Source organism: Cottoperca gobio, chromosome 5 (assembly GCF_900634415.1).
Source record: "Cottoperca gobio chromosome 5, fCotGob3.1, whole genome shotgun sequence".
Taxonomy (NCBI): domain Eukaryota; kingdom Metazoa; phylum Chordata; class Actinopteri; order Perciformes; family Bovichtidae; genus Cottoperca; species Cottoperca gobio.
The window spans coordinates 9,232,025-9,251,780 of record NC_041359.1 but is presented as its reverse complement, the minus strand read 5'-3'; the positions used below and the strand labels follow the sequence as shown (position 1 = coordinate 9,251,780).

At 40.5% G+C, this 19,756-nt stretch overlaps 2 protein-coding genes across 2 annotated transcripts; both read right to left on the bottom strand.

Moving 5' to 3' along the window:
• Positions 1–3,125: 3,125 nt before the first annotated feature.
• drd5a (dopamine receptor D5a) lies at positions 3,126–6,100 on the bottom strand. The gene has a single exon (XM_029431901.1). The coding sequence runs from the start codon at positions 6,048–6,050 to the stop codon at positions 4,602–4,604; it is 1,449 nt and encodes a 482-aa protein (XP_029287761.1). The 5' UTR covers positions 6,051–6,100; the 3' UTR covers positions 3,126–4,601.
• A 2,013-nt stretch (positions 6,101–8,113) lies between these two features.
• On the bottom strand, positions 8,114–15,217 carry otop1 (otopetrin 1). The gene is made up of 6 exons (XM_029432237.1): positions 14,833–15,217; positions 14,478–14,614; positions 14,121–14,179; positions 13,818–13,948; positions 10,544–11,451; positions 8,114–9,659 (listed from the first exon to the last, which is right to left on the bottom strand). Exons 1-6 carry the CDS (start codon positions 15,215–15,217, stop codon positions 9,489–9,491), a joined length of 1,791 nt encoding a protein of 596 aa, XP_029288097.1. The 3' UTR covers positions 8,114–9,488.
• Between the last annotated feature and the right edge of the window lie 4,539 nt (positions 15,218–19,756).

Below are 19,756 nucleotides of genomic sequence, written 5' to 3'. Positions count from 1 at the left end.
TCCGTCACTGGGATAACTTCCTATCAGAGCAAAATGCAGACACTGTCCAGATCAAAATGAAGGCCGAAGATGTGTGTGGTCCGCCGGAGGGTGCTGGAAGTAAGGGGGTAGGACATAGGAAAGGAGGTAGAGTGATCCCATCACAAGATGGTCTCTAGTCTAGAGTTACAGCCAATTTACATGTCTACGCCTAGATCACATTTCCCTCACTCGAGTTATATCATAAGTATTTATGCATTATACAGGTTTTATATATGTTTAGCATTTAAATGCAATAGTATCAAATATGGCTTGGACTGCAACAACATTTTCAAAAATGACAGGACTTGAATATAAACATTATTGTGTGCTCGCCACTTTTCTTTCTTGTTCTTTTGCCGTAACAAGGTACATTTCCCCGTTGTGGGACTAATAAAGGATTTCTGATCCTGATTCTAGTTCTGATAAACTTTGCAAGGAAACATTTTGAGACATTATTTCCTTGGATACTTCCTATGTGTCCCTGTGTTCAGGTGTGAAAAGTAACTAAGTAGATTTACTCAGGTCCTTACGTGAATATTTCCATTTGATGGAAATCAATCCTTTCCATCCTTTTACTACTATATAGTTAAAAATTAAATATTACACATGTAACCCCACCACATTGAATACACAACAACAATACTTTGACATTGTTAAGTATAAAAATTAAGAAATATGATGTAACATTTTAGATCGTAGTGCCCAACAGTATAGAAAGGGATTTTTTTGAACTCCACTTCAATCTGCTACAAGATTAAAATGATGTGTATATATTAATGCTTCAGTGATGATAATTCAACAATATAAAACATATAGGTGTTTATATAATTTTAAGGTATTTAATTAAGTGGTAAGTAGTTTCATTTCATGCTACTCTATACTTAAATCCACTGTATTTCAGAAGAGGGAAATATTGCTACTTTTTCCTAATTCACTAGATTGATTTGAGGCATCAAGATTTTAGATTAAAATAATATATACATTTATTAAAAACCAATGCATTGATGTAGATTAAACTTCCTAATAGTATATAATGTTATAAACGGACTTGAGGAAAGGGAGAAGGAGGGAGTCCACGCAAGAGATTTACTCAAAACAAATCTAATTTATTAAAACCAAGGTAAACACAAATGAACAATGGAGTGTGGACATGCATAGATGTGTGCTGTCGGACGTTTTGACGGTGCAAACAAAAAGAAAAGTCTGTAAGGTGGCTGTCAGCCGTAGAAAGAGACAGAGAGTCTTTTACAGCCTGGAATGCCAAGGTAAGCTTAATCAGCTGACGACCCTCCCTGTCGACCTATTGCTGTGGTCAACAAGAACAGACTGCAAGACAGTGAGAGGATCACAGTAAAGTAACATTAGCTTCACCACAAGCTACATCAGTAAAATGCTGCTTATTCATTGATGTTTCAGTACTTAAAATCTATCAATATAATATGTAATAATATATCACAGGGGGCATTTTCTGCAGAACAAATTATTTTGAATGCAAATATTTTGATAATATTAACTAATATTATTGGAGTATTTTTACATTGTTATATTTGTATGTTCACATAAAAGAATACTCCACCTATTGAGCATTGCATTATATAACAATGTAGGCCTATAAAATGACAGTTAGAAGGAAAGATAATTCAAATTGATGCTGCAGAACCAGAGATATCGTCTTCATTATGCCATGAATTTTTCTTCCTTGTCAAAACTGGGTGCCTACATTACCCACATTGCAACTTGATTACTGAGCTGGGTGTGTTATGCTAGTAGCGGCTAATATTGCCTCAGGTGCTAGCCTTGAACAGATGAGGAGAGGGCTGCAGAGATTTGGTAAAGTCACTTCTTTCTAACTCTACACCCCCAGATGTTTTTATTTTTAAACTTGTAGTCCCCAAGTGACATCAGTTGAAGTGATGTGTCAGCATTTAAGCAGCTCTCTCTGGAGCCACAAAGGGCCATATACAAAGTTCCCCTTGAAGTAAGGCTCTAAATACTTATTCCACAACTGCCTGTGTATGTCCTTCACGTGAATGACAGTGAACGCAGCATAAGGCCGTGCTTGCGTTAAAGTTAAAACTTGGGTACAGAGAATGTACAAACAAAGTTCTAAAAAATGCTAATTGAGTTTTATTGTTTAGGATTATTTATCTAATTTGTCATGCAGTACATGAACACACTGCAGCAGCAAATGTCTTCCTTATGTAGGGCAGACAACAGAGACATCCAAGATAATTGCCACAGACTTTATTTTTCTTTATTCTCTCCAGATGTAATATGCATCTTGCAAATTAATTAATAGTTAATCCTCAAATCACTCATCTCTATCTTAAAATAAAAAAAGTAGAAATAAATAATAATAAAAGTAAATTTCAGGTAAATGGTAGGATGGAGACACATAGGTTAGATAAATGTATTTATTCACATACATAAAGATGCATTTTGTCTGTTAAACTATGTGTGCCAAAGACCTCCAGTATATAAGATGGACACAGTGAAGGGATTTTTACACAATGGATTTTAATTTTGGCTCGCAGAAAGACTAACAGACGCTGTTGGCAGTTCAACTGACGTGTTGTGTTCTTTCACTGGCTTTGGTGGAGTTCCTATATGAAAGTAACGATATTGGTTCAAAGAAAATTAAGCTACGTATGATCACTTGCCCAGAAGAAGACACCACCTTGAAGAACACAGCTGCTTTTTCAGTGTGAGCTCTTTTTTTATTACTTTACACACATACACGACTGTCTCTTATCGGTGGGATTCAAGTCTCTCTGGCCCTACCGGAAGAAGTATATCAGTTGTCTGAATCTGTGGAAGACAGGTCAGTGAATGGAAGAATCCTGAAGGAGCAGCAGCCTATGTGATGTGCACTACGTTAACATCATTTCCATTAGAATCCGAAAGGGACCTCTGACTCAGACTTCTCTGCCAACATTTCCTCTCTCTTTCTCTCTCTCTCTCTCTCTCTCTCTCTATATATATATATATATATATATATATATATATATATATATATATATATATATATATATATATATATATGCTGTCAAGCTGTCCAAAGATTGCAAACTGACAAAAAAGAGTTGAAAAAGAACAAGGGTCAGAGGTGAATATGCATGCGAGCAGAGTCACAGCTGAGTACACGTCAAATGAAAGTTGAACTAGAGATGAAAAACCTCCAACCCTGCAAAGTTTGTCCTCTTGTGAAACCCCATAAACTTTAATGTGACCTTCAGGAAGATATCAGAGCGCTCTGTTCGTCTCAGCATGACAGCATTTTATTACACAAATGATGACACACTTTACTGTTTAAAGGACAGTAGAATACATTCAGATCAGGTCATCTGTACAGTACAAAGATAGAGAGAGGTGTTGGAGAGGTGATGTATGACATCCAGTTGTGTTGGCCAAGTGTGTGTGTGTGTGTGTGTGTGTGTGTGTGTGTGTGTGTGTGTGTGTGTGTGTGTGTGTGTGTGTGTGTGTGTGTGTATGTGTGTGTGTGTGTGTGTGTGTTGGCTTTCTATAGCAACAATTCCTCTAGCTGACAAAACGCTGTAGCCTTATTGTGTCGGAGTTATTGATTCAGTCCTTGAGATCTTTGGTTGTTCAGGACAGCCTAGATTCTTTTCTTTTGTTAGGTCAGTTAGAGCTGACTGAGGTTAATAAAGCAGAACCATTCAGTAGTTTTGGCCTCAAGGAGAAATGAAAGGTCACAGAAAAAGAGTCAACAGTTTTGATTGTTAAAATAACAGCTTAAAATAACAGGTTATTTTCAAAATTCTTTGATTTGTGTGATTCCATATTTATAGCATCAGGTTTTGTGCCTTTTCATCATGTTTTTCGTCCGGCTATCTGAGCCTTGATCAAACTGCAGAACAGTCCATATGGTGCAGAGAGGGTGTGCTGGAGGAGTCACTGGGGTGGGTGTAGTGCATGGGGTAAACACTTTAATACTGCATTTTGGCATCATGTAACTTCATACGACACATTCCTTTCATGTCTCAAAACTATTCCTTAAATAAGATAAGGCGCTGAAAATGACTGCATTTGAGTAGAGCTATCTTGGTTGCACTGTCTGTAAGGCTTCCCTCAGTTTTCATACTCAGTAGAAAGGCGGGAACTGGATACACGAGGTTTTTAAGCAGCAAAAAAGTTTCTATTATAATTCCTCAAGTGAGTTTTTACAAACATTTTTCCACCCTGCAAGTGGATGAGACACGGAAGCCTTCCCGGTAAACAACAGCTTACATTAAACTTTTGAACAAATGAACACATACTTCACTTGTCATGTATATAAACACCTACATCACTTTTTTTTTTAGAACAGGACAGCAACATCACATCTCATATATGACGCAAAGCGGTGGCAGGGTGGCCTGGTGGCTACACAGACTTGAGCCCTGCTGAAGTGTCCATGAACAAGTCACTTAAACCCTCAGCAGCTGTTCAGTAAACCCTCACCATGTGGGCTCCCTGTGGAGAGCAGCTTCTGGGACACAGGAGGTAAATGAACAACGACATTATTATTATTAATACATCCAAATACGCATGGAGGGGGAGGGGGGGGCACAAAGTTGGAGTCAGTGTAATCCATTGGGTGTGAACGGTGACATCCTGTCAAGACTGATATCTGCCTCGCAGTCCTCCAGGTCACACACCGAGTCGGTGGCGTTTTCATTGTTGTGAGAAAACTGTGAAATCCTGTCGAAAGTCTCTTCGTGCTCGATACATTCAACCACGTTGGGCATCATGTTGACATATGCTTTCGCGATTTCCTTGTGGATGAGGGTGTCTTGATTATATGAGACCAGCTCGTTGCTGATGTTCACAGTTTCCACTGGCGTGTTGGAGCAGAAATTGCGACAGCCCAAGAGGCTCGCAAAGGCCTTCCTGAACTCGGCGTTGAAGGCGTAGATTATGGGGTTCAGGGAGGAGTTGGTCCAGCCGAACCACACGAAGACGTCGAACGTCGTCTCGCTTACGCACGGCAAACCCGCGGCCTGGTCCGTGGCCGGCCTGTCGCAGAACGGGACCATACAGTTTAGGATGAAGAAAGGTAACCAGCAAAACACAAACACACCCATAATCACCGAGAGAGTTTTGAACACTTTGGTCTCGCGTTTAATTGACGTTTTCAAGGTGTTGTGGTGTTGGCACTCTATTCTGTTTGTCCTGCAACTTTGCGCGTGTTCTGCTGCTCTTTCCAGGGATGCTATTCTTCTAATTTGTATTTGTGCAATCCGGTATATTCTGGTGTAAGTCACAATCATAATTGCCACGGGAATGTAGAAACTTATCAAAGAGGAGGATATAGCATACTCTCTGCTCAGGCTGGAGTCGCAGTTCTCCTCTATCAGCCGGCTCGTGGAGGAGTTGTGGGACCCTGCCATGTCGTCACCGCTGGCTTTGTGCCAGTTCAGCTGGACCGGTATGAATGAAATGAGCACAGACAACGTCCAAGTGATGCTTATCATAACAAAGGCAACTCGCTGTGTCATCTTCCTCTCGTAGCGGAAGGGGCTCGAGATGGCCCAGTATCTATCCACGCTGATGATGCAGAGATTGAGGATGGAGGCGGTGGAGCACATAATGTCAAAAGCTACCCATACGTTACAGAAAGTGCCAAACGGCCAGTACCCCGCCACCTCTGCCACAGCTTTCCATGGCATCACCAGGATGGCCACGAATAAATCCGATAGAGCCAGGGAGACGATGAAAATGTTGGTGACTTTGGTCCGCAGGTGTCGAAAGCGCAACACCGCGGAGCACACCATGATGTTCCCCAGCAGGGTCCATAGGATGAGCAGGGACAGCAGACAGCCCGTCACCGTGCGCGCTACCATATCTGTCCTCCCGTCCTTTGTTGCCTCTGTTTCGGTGATGTTCCACATAATCTCTCCGAGAGGTGCCGGCGCAGAGTCAATCCCCTGCACCGATGAGAGATACTTGGCTGGGTTCTCCATGTGCCTCTTCAAGTAAAACTGCAGTCCATTGCTCCGCGCGCGGGGACAGGCACAGTTATCAGCCATTCAAAGTATTGTCCCCATTGACACGCTCGGTTGCCAGCCTGATGTGGAGTGCAAAACAGACGGAAAGAGAGAATTGATCGCCTTAAAACTGAGCCGTGCGACGTGCCAGGTGCGCTGGGGGGCTGGGACGGAGCACGCAATGGCGAGCGCATGTTGCAGCCTTACCCGGGTCTGGTCGTCTGACCTAGCTGCCCCTGTGAATCTCTCAGTCCGAGGTATCCTGAGCGCAGTGTTTGTGCGCAGGGAGTCCCTGCAGCCTCACGCGCACTAACCTAACTAGGGTTGGGCGCATTGGCTACAGCATCACGCCTCCTTTGTGGGTGGTATTACGCACAACAATGCATTAGAAAAGGGGTGTGAGGAGAAGCCCTACACATTTTTGAGGGACTTCAAAGTGCGTTATTACAAACTCTGCATCAGTCGGGAACTGTCTACCAAGTATGGATCGGCTATTCTCTCCATGCGCAATTGACATCACACAACACTGCAGTGACAGGAGAAACAATATGGAGGTTTTTTTTGTTCAGAATCAAATTGTGTGTGAACTATATAGACACACATATTAATAAACAGCCGCAGGTTGCATTTAAGTGTGTTTTTTGTACATACATTTTGTATGTTTAAAGGTTGCAGACACACGCAACCAGCAATATGTATTAGTCTCACATGCACTGACAGAGCTGTCCATGGTGCTGAAAAAGAAAATGCCTTCATAATCCCCTCAGCAAGTAACTCCACATGTCTATCTGTCCGTCCGTCTGTCTGTCTGTCTGTCTGACTGTCTGTCTGTCTGTCTGTCTGTCTGTCTGTCTGTCTGCCTGTCTGTCTGTGTATCTATCTCACAAGACTCCAACAGGATCTTACTGTTCTGCTGCCTCGAATCATGAATCAGCCCACATTTGATTCAAACGTTTTATTACCAGCACCTTAAGTGCATAGTAAAACCACCAACGAAATCTGCAGAGTAATTTTAATGCGTGAGCCTTAACGAATAAAGCCAATAGGTATTTTTGAATATTATGGACAAATCAATCTTTTTCTCACCATCACTGAATACTGGTGGTTGTTTGCCATCTAAAGACCGCCGACTGGAGGTCATAACTCACCCACTTTTCAAATTCACCCTGAACAGGTGAGTCACATTCACACTCCCTGTGCAGCAGTAGCAGCAGCAGTAGCAGCAGCAGCGGCGTTTCCGGCTTTGAAACGTCACGAGATATTTTTAGATGTGTCTGCGTGCCTGTCAAATCGTTGTGACACTACGTCAAAAATAATCCCCCCCACACCCGATGCCAAATACTCTGGAGTAACCTATAATCTCAGGATGTCAGGAGGCAATTTGTGCCGGGCACAACATTTCATTCTTTACGTACAAAATTAGTACAGATGCTACCACAGCAAATAAATAAAATAAATAAAAAGTGTGTTTGTATGACCAGGGACACAGAGGATAATGTCAAGAATCGTTTATATGGAAAATGATGTCTGCATTTTTGTAAAAATCACATAAAAATATGATTTAATTAATTGTGTGTCAATGTGTATATTCCAGATAGTTACAGGATCATTAGAAATGCATATTAAATCACAACCTAAATTCACTGATTTGTTTTTGTGAGAATCACTGTTTTTTATTATTATTTATACCTTTGTTTTTCTCTAAATGTAACTGTGTCTTCATATGTTTTGTTAAAATGGTTGTAAAAAAAAATAGGGTATTTATGAAGAAGTGATGGCGCAATAATCCAAGATGTGCCTGTAGTACAGGAGTTTTTGGACTATCAAATTAAATTCCTAAAGACATAAATACATGGCGACACCTTGTGGTGCAAATATGTACTACAACCCCTTCCAGAAGTTCAGTGAAAATGGCCAGGACTAAAAAGATTTAGTAAAACTCGATGAGATTTACCTTGGTAAATAAAAGTTGTTTTTGTTTGAAAATAAAATAAATAGAAAAAGTAGGCTCAGTGAGCATTAGTGTGACGAAGAGTAGAACACATAAGAGATGTGACACATCTTGTATGAAAAAAAGAAAACAATTCTTTATTTCAATAGGCAAAAGATATACACTCATCACTATTGTACACATCATTTTACATGAGCACCATTTCATTGGAATTTCACAAAATCGTATCACAGTGTCTGAATGATGATTTTAATCAGCATGACAGTATTTACAAAGATTATATAATATTGCAGTTTGCACCTAAAAAAAACCAAGAATTTTTACCACAAGTTGGCACATAGTGAGAACACATACAGCGAATAGCACCAGGTTGAGAACTGACTGAAATTATACATTGATTTGATATAAAATGATACAGTACAAGTATACAGTATATGTGTTTTATATTTAAAAATATATAAAAAAGAAACAAGGAGTATCACAGACTAGGTCGTTCTTTTATTGCTGATCTTTCAGGTGTAAACATACAATCTTTAGTTGTCATTTATTTTATATTCTGTAATAATCCTGGAGCCGTATTCTGATACAAGATTCCCACTTTTAACAATATGGATGCACATGATTTGAATAACAATAACCTTTCATGAATTCTTTGTCATCAGGGTTTAGAAGGGAAGCATTTTTTGACAGTAGATTTGTTTTCTCACACAGCACTTCTCAATATAATGTGGATACAGATACTCCAGTGTAATCAAAACAGTGCTACGTAGTAACATCATTTTGAACATAACTTACCATTCAACTTGACAGAACAGAGAATCAGCATACAAAAGGACATTGATGAACCTTAAATGACTGAGAGTCAGAGAACTACAGCCCAACTCGTAAAGAATATACAAAATATAGAGCTTAAATTGTCACTATCTTAGTAGCTCAAGTGTTGCATACTCCATTAGACTTGAACTACTAAGAGAAGCAAATGAGAACCATATCCATAGACAGTATGAACATTTCACATGCAGATAAAGTAGGGGTCAAGTGGTACACCAATGTGGCTCTGTTGAATACAGTACTATTAGATGTTAGAGACTAACAGGGGTGTCTTAGCTGCAGTATTTTGTGAGTAGTCTACTATACACTTTCAGCTAATTATATGAAACAGTACAAGACATGGGTGTCAGATACAGCATATACATTTTACACAATGAATCAATGAGGGAAACCTACTGGAATGTGACCACAGAACAAAAAGTACAAAGGTCTTTGTCATCAGCATTTTTAATAACCCTCGTGTTATACAAGGCAATTCTTCAAGGAACGTAGGTTAATAGGTTTGTCTTCCTCTGTAATCCCCACAATGAGGGATCTACGTTTTGTTTGTGCCTCCGTGGCTTGTTTTCAAGTCTGTTGGAGTGTGACCCAGACTGCCTCCTGAACGGCTGACCTGCGCTGTGAGACACTCTCAGGAGCCGGTGGTGACAAGTGTTCTTGTGCATGTTATCTGACATTGTCAGTCGTCTGCTGTTCTGTCAGACCCGGCGGAACACCTCGAAGAGGGAGGCGACTGAGTGCATGCGGTAGAAAAGGTTCAAAGGAATGGCGAAATTGAGAACTGTGGTCCATATGCTGAAGCCAAATGTCTCCTGTTCCAGCCCGTTGTCGTACTGTGGCCGGCAGCCAAAGGCAGGAAGGATCCACAGCTGAAAGAAAGAAAGAAGTTTAATTAGTTAAACCTTAATTCATTGATTTATTTGGCCACTTGGGGGCAGCACAAAAACTGTACTCACAACATTGAAATATTATTATCTTCGCCAAGGAGGTAAAGATTTCGGTTTTGTTTGTTTGTCAACAGGATTACTGAAAAACTACTGGAACTACTAATGAAGCTCGGTGCCAAGCAAGAAGCCATTAAACTTTGGAGCGTATCCGGATTACAAAGCGGATACACTAATGAGTTTGTTAACATTGTGAGACAGGGCATGGACTTGGCAAAGGTCTGCGCTCTTTGACTCTTTATTCATGAAGCAGACATGGATCAACATTAGCATTCATTGAAAGTCGTGTTTCTGGCAACCTTGAGTCGCTCTTAGCTCTGCTTTGGTTTCCACCAACTCTTAATGGAAATATCTTGCTCTTTAGCTGCTGAATGCCCCACTATGTTCACCAGCTAGTTGCTAACTTTGTATGTCCACTGGGCAGGTAATATACAATAGTTTTTGAGAGCTTTTTGCTCTATCTGACATGTTGTTGAGAGTGGTGAGAGTGAAAACAAAAAGATGTAGAAGGAGCTAAAACGCTCCACGAGAGCTGAGGGGAAAGCAGAGTCTGTGGGGTTTTCACCACGAGCAACCCCTGTCCCATTACACATCATCATTTTGAGCCATTGTTAATATAAAAGTATTGATAAGAGCAGTTTACGGGAAATCATCTGATTTAGCTTCTTATTTTAAGTAAGCATTCAGTTCATAAAATAATGTGTTCCAGATAGTTGATTGACATGATTTAGAGTTTTTACACAGCAAACTTTAACCTAATTTCATCTCATGTACATTCAATTATCAGGTTGACGAGTACAAATGCTTACCGAAATGTTGCACATTATCAGGAAGACGGCGATGTTCTTCAGGATTTGCCTCTTTATGTTTGTGGGCTCTTTTACTTTGTTTCCAGCGGTCAGCAGCACCTCAGAAGGTTTCCTGGGACATCTGTACACCTGTCCGCTCTCCTCCTGCTCGTTCTCCATGGTGCTACAGTTTCTGTCTGGAGTCTCGTAGGCTCGGTTGATGATGCCGTTGTACGGCGGGGCCAAAGAGGACGTCACAGAGAAGATTTCTGGAGCAGCTGGTAACTCGGGCTCCTCCCTCTCTCCATCGTCTTGCTTGCGATACAGGGATTCTACGACGAAGAGGTTCTGGATGTACTTCTCCAGCACAATCAGCAGAGAGTAGATGAGGTTGGTCCAGCGGTATGGTGGACTGCTGTTGGCGCCGAGCACTGCCACTATGCTGCACCAGGACATGAGCCAGGAGCCGATAGAGGACCCGAACAGCAGCTCTGTGTCCAGCTGTCTGGACGGGTTCTTGGAGGTGTCCAGCGGCACGTGATCCGCTCGATATATGAGCAGACCTGAAGCACCGGCAGAGCACATGAACACCAGCATAACAATGCCGTAAATGTAGAACATGGAAATGGCTGACTGACGCATTTTGAGCGATTCCTCTACATGGGTGACGTAGACCACCAGGATCCCGATAGTGCTGGCCAGGGCGAGTAGACCCAGAATCGGGCCAACTGTCAGGCCCTGTGTTTTGGTAGCCAGCCTCTTCCGGTTTGAGGAGAGGTCAATGGTCCGTCCGATGTTCTTCCACATGACAAAGAGCATGGCGGAGACAAAGATGTGGTACTCCACGTTGAAGGGATAGAGATAGAAGAGACTGCTGGAGAACATGGAGCAAGTGCTGGTGGTGCAGTTACAGTGGGGCTCTGAGTGCACTGCAAAACAAATGAAAACAGATGCAAATTCATGAGAAAGATTAGTTTTATGCTGGTCTACATTAACACCGTTTGTCTTTTAAAATGAAAGGAATACTTTGTCAACTATATGACCATTTGTATATCAATTACTCTTCCAGTGTTCACCTTAAATTATTGAAGAAGATTTGGTTTTTCTCACATGCTTCCACAGAAAAGGAAGAATAAAAAACAGAGAAAAGTAAATGTGGGTCGCATTTACATACTCTCACACAATCTATGCAATATAATCCAAGTGTCATTTATCCAGTCCCATTTACTTTTACATTTCATCAAGAATTTTCTCTTTTTTTGGATTCTTCATTCACTGTGGTGGCATGTGAGAAATGGTTTTCTTTAAGAATTTAAGGTAACACGGTGTGAGTAATTTACATACAAATGGCCATTTTTGAGGGTGAAGTATTAGTTTCACAAAACCATATCCATCTATCAGGACATAGTACTACACTGGCAGGAAACCAAAAACATAAATATCAGAATAAACATACGTACAGAATAGAATAAATAAATAGCAAACATTTAAGAGATTAACGATGATGCAAAGGATCTCACACGTTTATCCAAATGAAAATATTACATGGCAATAATTTATTGAGTGCAGGTTGAGTAATATACGACACTTATAAGACACATAATAAGACAGTGTTGACCACACTGAATGAATGAAAACCTTTTGTATCTGGGCCTTACATCTGTATGTAATTTCATTTTAACACATTTCAAGCTATCAAATAATAATGCTTTAAAAGCATTGGGGCAAAATTAGAGCTACTGAACCTTTACTCTAATCCGACCTGGTCTTAAATGTTTTAAGAGAATCCTTTGGAAATGCAGATTAGGTTTGTTGACATCCTTTTGCTCCAGTGCAATCTTATTTACACAGTTATTTAAATTCAATCCTGGAAACTCCCATAGAGAGAGCATCAGAAGCTCACATATCTATTCCCTAAGGCAGTGTTTCCCAACTTTTGGCTTGTGACAAAGAAATGTCTACTTGTCAGTGCATACTGTATATCTACTAGTTGTGACCAGTTCAACCACAAAGTGATTTTTTCTTCTTGTTTTATTTGAATAATTTCTATAGCCTTTGAAGGGTCATGTGATCAGTCATTCACAAGGAACGAGAGCAAAGATTAGATGAAAAAGTAAACTTGTGTAGTAGATATATCGCATTAATTATCTAGTGACCCTTACGTTATTGTTGTCTAATTAAGGGTCACTCCTCTACACTAATGCAATCCCAATGGTTCACCATAGCAATGAAACCAGAAAGCATTTTATCTCAAAGCTCAAAGCAGAAAAGGGATTTTTAAGCCGCTTCTTTTAGGATTATTTATAGTATTTATGGTTTGCCTCACAACTAGGCATGGGACGATATGACGTTTTTGTGTCACAATTATCCTGGCCAAAATAATTGCGACTGGCGATATTATCCCGATTATCATCAAAATATTCTTAAAACTCGGACACATCGTTTATAGTGAAAAACAATGAAACGATAAATAAGGTAATCATAAATCATAAGGTCCTCCTGTATAATTAAAAGATAAATACATTTGTTTTTAAAAAGCAACATTGTGTGAGTTTGTTCTTTTTTTTTAAATCAGGCTCTATTTTTCACTTCTCTACCATGATAGCAAGCTAAACAGTTGTTTTAAGTCACTCATGTGAGGATATTAACGATTATCCTGATAATGTAAATTCACCACAACCCTTTTATTGTTTGTGTTAGATGGTGATGACAATACACTTTTTATACTTACTCCTTGTCAAGCCCACCACAACACGCTATGGTATTGCTGATGCCCTCTAAAGATCATCTCAACAAAACCTTGCCGTGTGCACCCCCCCATCCCCTCCCCAAGGCCACCACTATGGTACTGCAGCCTTTAATTAAAAAGGGAACAACAGTCAGGGTGCAGCCAGCCTCACAGTCAGCCGGATATGAGGAGGAGCAGCCGAACCCCCCAACCCTAGGCTTAGATGTATCAGTTACTGTAATTGCAGCACCCTTGGGAGTAAGCAGCCTGGGGACAAAGCCGTCTGAGGTCAAGCGGGGGGTTGCCAAGGAGGGTGGTGGTGGCTGAAGTGTGGGGAAAGGGCCGGGGAGGGGGCCTCAGCACTAGCAACACTGTGTGTCTCCTGAAACCTAATAGAGAGATGTTCGACACAAACAAGACCCACTGGGCTGCAGAGCTAACCTCCCTTCCCCTCGCAAAGCCTCCTTTCCTTCCTTTTTTTTCTTTCATCCATTGAAGTGAGCTCTCAAGTGGACTATTGTACTTGTTTTCGAGGTACAAGCCAGCAATCAACCCCTTGGCCCTTACCTATAGTGAGGTTTCCGTAGCCCAGTGCAGAGAGTCTTCTCTTATGGTTGTTCAAGAAGTGCTCTGCCTCTGACATGACGCCGTTGCACCACAGGAGGAGGTTGGTAAAGACTGCATGGATTACACCAAATCTGAAGAGAGAAACAGTTGAAAACAAGGTTTATGAACTATTATGATTATGATTCAGGTTGTCGTGGTGTGCGTGCTTGCACATTTTTCAGTCGCTGGTGAGATGTTTCATGATTGTGGTATCAAAACGTGCTTTTTGATGTTAAATTATAATATTATACATGTTTCCCATACCTTTCAAATGTTTCAAAGCTCTTGATGACATCCTTGATGTGAAACCAGAGAAAATGCACCTAAACAAAACACCAAAAACAAGTCACACCAATATAAAAAGCCAATAAATTAAAACACAATCGACCTAAGAATCATTTAAATCCAGAAGGATTTCCCTGGTCAGTTACACTCAAATAACATGGACAATGACAGGATTATATTGTTGCAGCAACTCTGTACTCGCCTCAACAACAAAGAGCACATTATTCAAAGAGCTACCTGGTTAAGTGGTGCACAGAAAACAAAAAAAAGACACAGTGTCTAACACTGCCGAAAGATTATCACTTTATTGAAATGAAAGTGGGGTTGTAAATGTACCTGTGCTATGGTGTGAGTTGCGTGGATGACAGGGTATACCCCGAGCACAGCGGACACACAAGACTGATAGCCAACATAATACCCGATTCGGAAAGCATCCATGATCAGTGAAAGGAGTGCAAGGAGAGTCAAACCACCTACCAAGAGAAAAAAAAGAAAAGATCCAAGTTATTACTGCCACATTATGCCTATATGGCTAAACATTTATCAGGTTTTCTTAAATATGTCAAACATAAACCCTTTTAAATTAGATTATGGTTTTGGGTGATGACATGCCTTTTCCAAAAACATGGAAAACAATAACCTCAATTTGTTATTTTACCATGTACTACTGTAATCTTGCGCGTAATCTCACCTCTTATCCAGCATGTGGTGGCGTGGACATCTTTCTCGGTCCGCGTGTTCTTCTGTCTGTCCCGCACCAGGATGTACCACATCATCCAGATCAGCTGGAGGATCATGAGACAGGTGACAAAGGACAGCAGGTGCTCTTCCTTGACAGAGGGGCCATGGTGCGCGATGGCCAGCATCAACGCCGCCCCGATCAGCAGCAAATTGGTTCCGTACTGGCCGCTGAGGATCTCTGCGTTCTTCCTCGGATATTCCTCTGACAAACTGAGTTTTAGTTTGCTGAAAATCTTCTTGTCGTGCTCGGAGCTGGACGACGAGGAGGAACTGTGACAGTACTTGTTCAGGCACATAATATCCAGGCCGTTGTGCTCCACCATGGTGGGAGACATGTAGGAAAATCGCAATGCCGAGAGAAGAGTATAAAGTTAAAGCCGCGCGCTATAAGAGCATTTGGGGGAGGCCAGGTGCCTAACCTGTTGCTACAAGGTGGGGATTCAGACGAATAGGTACCGTGCCAAACATGCTCATTCAATCTTCAAGGTCCGGCTCAGTGGTCACGCATAGTTTCAATGTCCAGCCTCGCTAACGATGGACTTGATAGATGCCATTGTCATCTTGTAACCCTGAAACTGAAATATCTGGTCGCGTAACAGGCGCGCTGAGTCACTGAAAATGGTAGATTGCGTTTCAGTCTTTGGTGATCCCAGACCCCCGTCCTCTTGAAACTCCCATATGTTTCAGAGAAATCACTGGGCCTGCTGTGCCAACCATTCACTGCTTAAAGAAGCAAAAACACTAAGCACGGAATTATCCACAATAACAGAAAAAAACGCGAGATTCGCCGAAATCCACCTCCTCGGAGCAGCTGACAGACAGTCTTTCCAAGTCTGCTGAAATCCTCTCAGGGTGGCTATCGGGTTTTAAGCGTACAGGCCTTGATTAGATAAAAGGGGAGATGACATTTCACAAACCAGCGAGTTTTCCAGGCTGGAGGAAAGTGACCTGCCCTGACAGCGATTCAAATCCAACTGCCACCTCCTCAAGTCCTTATGTCCACTTGTGGTTCAAACGTGGTCAAAACGTTGCTCTCAAAAAAAAAAAAAAAAATGAAGAATCGGATTTCAATGGTCAAATTCACAATGGCTTTTTGTGAGTGGATGTCAAGAAGGAGAAGATCAGCACAAAGAGCCCTTAAGGATATTACAATGTAGACTCACCTCTGGTTCGAGATTAATAGCTTGGGCGGATGCGCACAATCAGCATAACAAAGCAGGACTGCTCACATAGATTGAGAGGTGATTGGTGTGATGTGCATTTAGGAGAGGATGGTAATCAGGGCCTAGTAATCATTTAATTACTTTAAAAACAAATATGGCTCATTTTCTTCTTCTTCTTTTAAAGAGGCCTTATTATAAAGTGAAACACAATTAGTGAAATTGCAGCAGCACAGTGGCTTCACAATAGTTCCTGTTCTGCTTTAGGAGTCTTGATGTTGTCTCAGTTCCTCAGGACTCCGCAGTCAGCCTAGTAAAGCAGCGTGGATTTAAAAAACACCTATTTAAAAATAATTAAATATTGATATTAATATTTGGTGGTTAATTAGTGCAAAAAAAAAGTCGTTTACCTATATTGTAAACAACAGCAGCCGTGATTTCAATATAATCAATAGGCCTATAATACTATAATACTATACAACTGAAGTAATTTGTTCTCCAACTCAAATCGCACCTTCTTAACAATTTCTGAGAAGGTTTAGAGAAGAAGGACCATGTTGCATGCAGTAATACAGTACACACACACACACACGAGCACAGCCCGCAAGCGTATCTGTGATTTGAACGACAGTTTTACAACATAACCTTGCAGCTACCACACCTGTAATTTAATAGCCTACATGCGTGCTTATAATTCAAACAGTAACTTTCTGTTTATTTTTCTTCAGGAGCACATCTGAGGTCTGCGCATGGCACGTGAAGGAAACAACAAACACCAACATTTAGCGAGCCCCTAGGCCGCGCACGCAGCTGTTGTGTTGTTGATTGACGTGCACGTGAAATGTGTTTTGAAGTTGTAGTGTAGGCATATTTGTCATGAAAAAAAGGATTCGTGTATTTTTTTTGTTAAAAGCCAAGACTCACTTGATTTTGTTAGATTATACTATAAACATGAAAAAAGATTAGGGTGGCATTTTTTCTGAGCATTCTAACGGCCTGAAATCCAAGATGGCCGCCACCGTAAGAGAACGCCCTAAATCTGACACTAAAATGAGATATATATATATATAAGATAAATATATAAGAGAAGGATATGGCTGTTTGGACTTCAAAGAAAGTGAATTAGAAGTAAAATCAAGCTCTACTTCTCCAGGAACATGGGGCGCCTTCAACTCTCTGTTGTCTCCATCTGGTTCCAAGACAATTATTGCCATTGTACCACCACTAATACGATTGCCACCAACACAGTATGACACCCTGTTCACAGGTCTGATGAGAGCATGTGCTATCGCCACACATGCCAGGGGACCATAATCTATCACAGTCGTGACTCTTGATCTTCATCTATACGACATGGCCATGAAGTTGTGGATGGAGCGTGAGGACATCAAGAAGCAGTTCTTGTTTCGACCTGGCGAGCTGCACATCGTCTTCTGGGCACTGGCTGCCTTGGGTAAATATGTGGAAGGGAATAGTATTGACTAAGCATGGGTCGAAGCTGGACTTTACTCACCTACAACCGTAACACAAATACTCAATGGAAAACACATGTATCGATCACTGGAAGCTCATACAGTTACCTTGCTTGCTTTGTACAGTTTGTACTTCCGAAAGTTCCCGCAACTTCAGCCTGATGAAGAAGCTTTCTTGAAGGAAACATCCACTCTTTTGGGAGAAGCCTATCAGCAAGACATCAAAATAATAATAATAATAATAATAATAATAATAATAATAATAATAATAATAATAATAATAATAATAATAATAATAATACATTTTATTTGTAAAGTGCCTTTAAAAGCTAAAAGCAATCTCAAGGCTCAGGAAGCAGACACAAACTCAGTGATGTCGTTACAAAAACAATCGAAATGTTCGAATCCAGGGACATCTTCCAAAAGATCAAACAATCTGAAGGCACTGCAAACAAGATTCAGCGTTTCATCGGAAACTACATGAAGCAGTTCGAGACCATCCTCCAATTTGTTCGAGCCACCTGACAACGAGACCTATTGCTGCACAGGCAGAGTCTGGAATCACGCATGAAGTACTTCTTTGCCCATGATCATTTAAACTATGCACGCCTTCTACCACTGTACATTTCTACAATGCAACAAACTGAAAAGCAGCATCCTGAGATCTGGGCTGAGTTCATGAAAGGGAACTTCTGCGTCACCAAAGGTGTTGCTGGATTCACATCAATAGGCCCAGACCTAAAGTGCGGTTGCAAACGTGGATGCGAAGGAAGGTGCAGCTGTCGCAAGAACAATATCCCATGTACGGAAGTTTGTGGATGCTGTATTTTCAGCTGCAACAACAAAACTATCCAACCAGGGATAAATGAAGACTGTGAATATTGAGGTGTTACTATCTATGACATTCACAAAATAATAATTCACTTGATATCCATTGCTAAAACTACTAAATGAAAGGCAGGCATTTAATCAGTATGACTTTTTGCATCTTCCTATTTAAACGATTTAAGAGATTGAACACTGAATTGAACAGTAATTCAAGTATTCAATTTTATTTAGATCTGTTTGTTGGCTTGTTAATTATGTATTCTTTGTGAAAAATACATGTCTTTAAATAGGTAGATACTTGGTTTGTAATTACAAAATCCTGTTGGCTTGGTAATGCATGCAAAGGGAGAAGGCATAGCTTACATTGCGGGTGCGCGGTGGCCATTTTGGAATTTGACATGTAGATCATACATATAACATAAATGTGATGATTCCATTAGATTCCTGGTCTCAGAAAACATATATTTAGACACTTCATTTGTAATTGTATCACATGTATTTGCAAAGATATCGCATTATTAGTGTTCGGCGGTCATTTTGGACGCCATCTTGGATTTTATACCCTTAGAATGTTCAGAAGAAATGCCACCCTAATTTTTTTTAAAGCTTATGATACCTTCTGACAAAATCAAGTGAGTTTTTGCTTTTAACAAAAAAAATGCACAAATTTGCAAATATGCCTACACTATTGGTTAACAGTGAAATAGGGAGGGCAAACTTGCTTTGTTTCAATGTTTCATTTTCGGGGAACTCTCTGCCCCTTATAAACAGAATGAGAGGCCCATTAACCTATCGCGAGGAACCCTCCACCACAGCGTCACGAGGACTAAAGCTTTACTTCTTAAAAACACATCAGCCGCTGAGTATCGATTTCTTGATCACTGAGAATCAGCGTGATAAAGAAAAAGAGTGAGATCTATTCATTATCAGGGAACTTTGATGGGCGACTTGCCTGCATTTTGATTTAATCTGGAAGTGTTTAAATTAGCGCTCTGTTGTTTGCACATCACGAACATCCCTAATACAACCTAATTGAATTTGAGTGCAGTTTCAGGACAAATCAATAACAGTGTAATTAAGATGTATTGTCATATTTAAATAAAACAAAAACGTTTTCAATTTGAGTAACGCTACAACATTACAATTCCGCATGAATATGGGGAGTTCATTGTATTTATTTATTTTAATACTTTTTATATTGTTTCATTAATATGTATGTATCTATGTATACATCATATGTTTGTTATTATAATAATAGATATGTGTAAGTATGAATACGTAACCTTTTTCTTTTCTTTTAATAAAATGAGAAAGAGGCAGTAAACATATTGTTAATTCTGAGTACAATAATCCATAATCATGGATAAATCATGTATAATAAAACATTCTGAAAGGAGCCATTTTTCATGATTAC

Coding starts and splice junctions, on each gene's coding strand:
- otop1 (XM_029432237.1), bottom strand. CDS start 15,217: ATGTCTCCCACCATGGTGGAGCACAACGGCCTGGATATTATGTGCCTG. Junction 14,180..14,477: donor CAACTCACACCATAGCACAG/GTACATTTACAA, acceptor TGTTTTGTTTAG/GTGCATTTTCTCTGGTTTCA. Junction 9,660..10,543: donor TGATAATGTGCAACATTTCG/GTAAGCATTTGT, acceptor TCTTTCTTTCAG/CTGTGGATCCTTCCTGCCTT.
- drd5a (XM_029431901.1), bottom strand. CDS start 6,050: ATGGCTGATAACTGTGCCTGTCCCCGCGCGCGGAGCAATGGACTGCAG.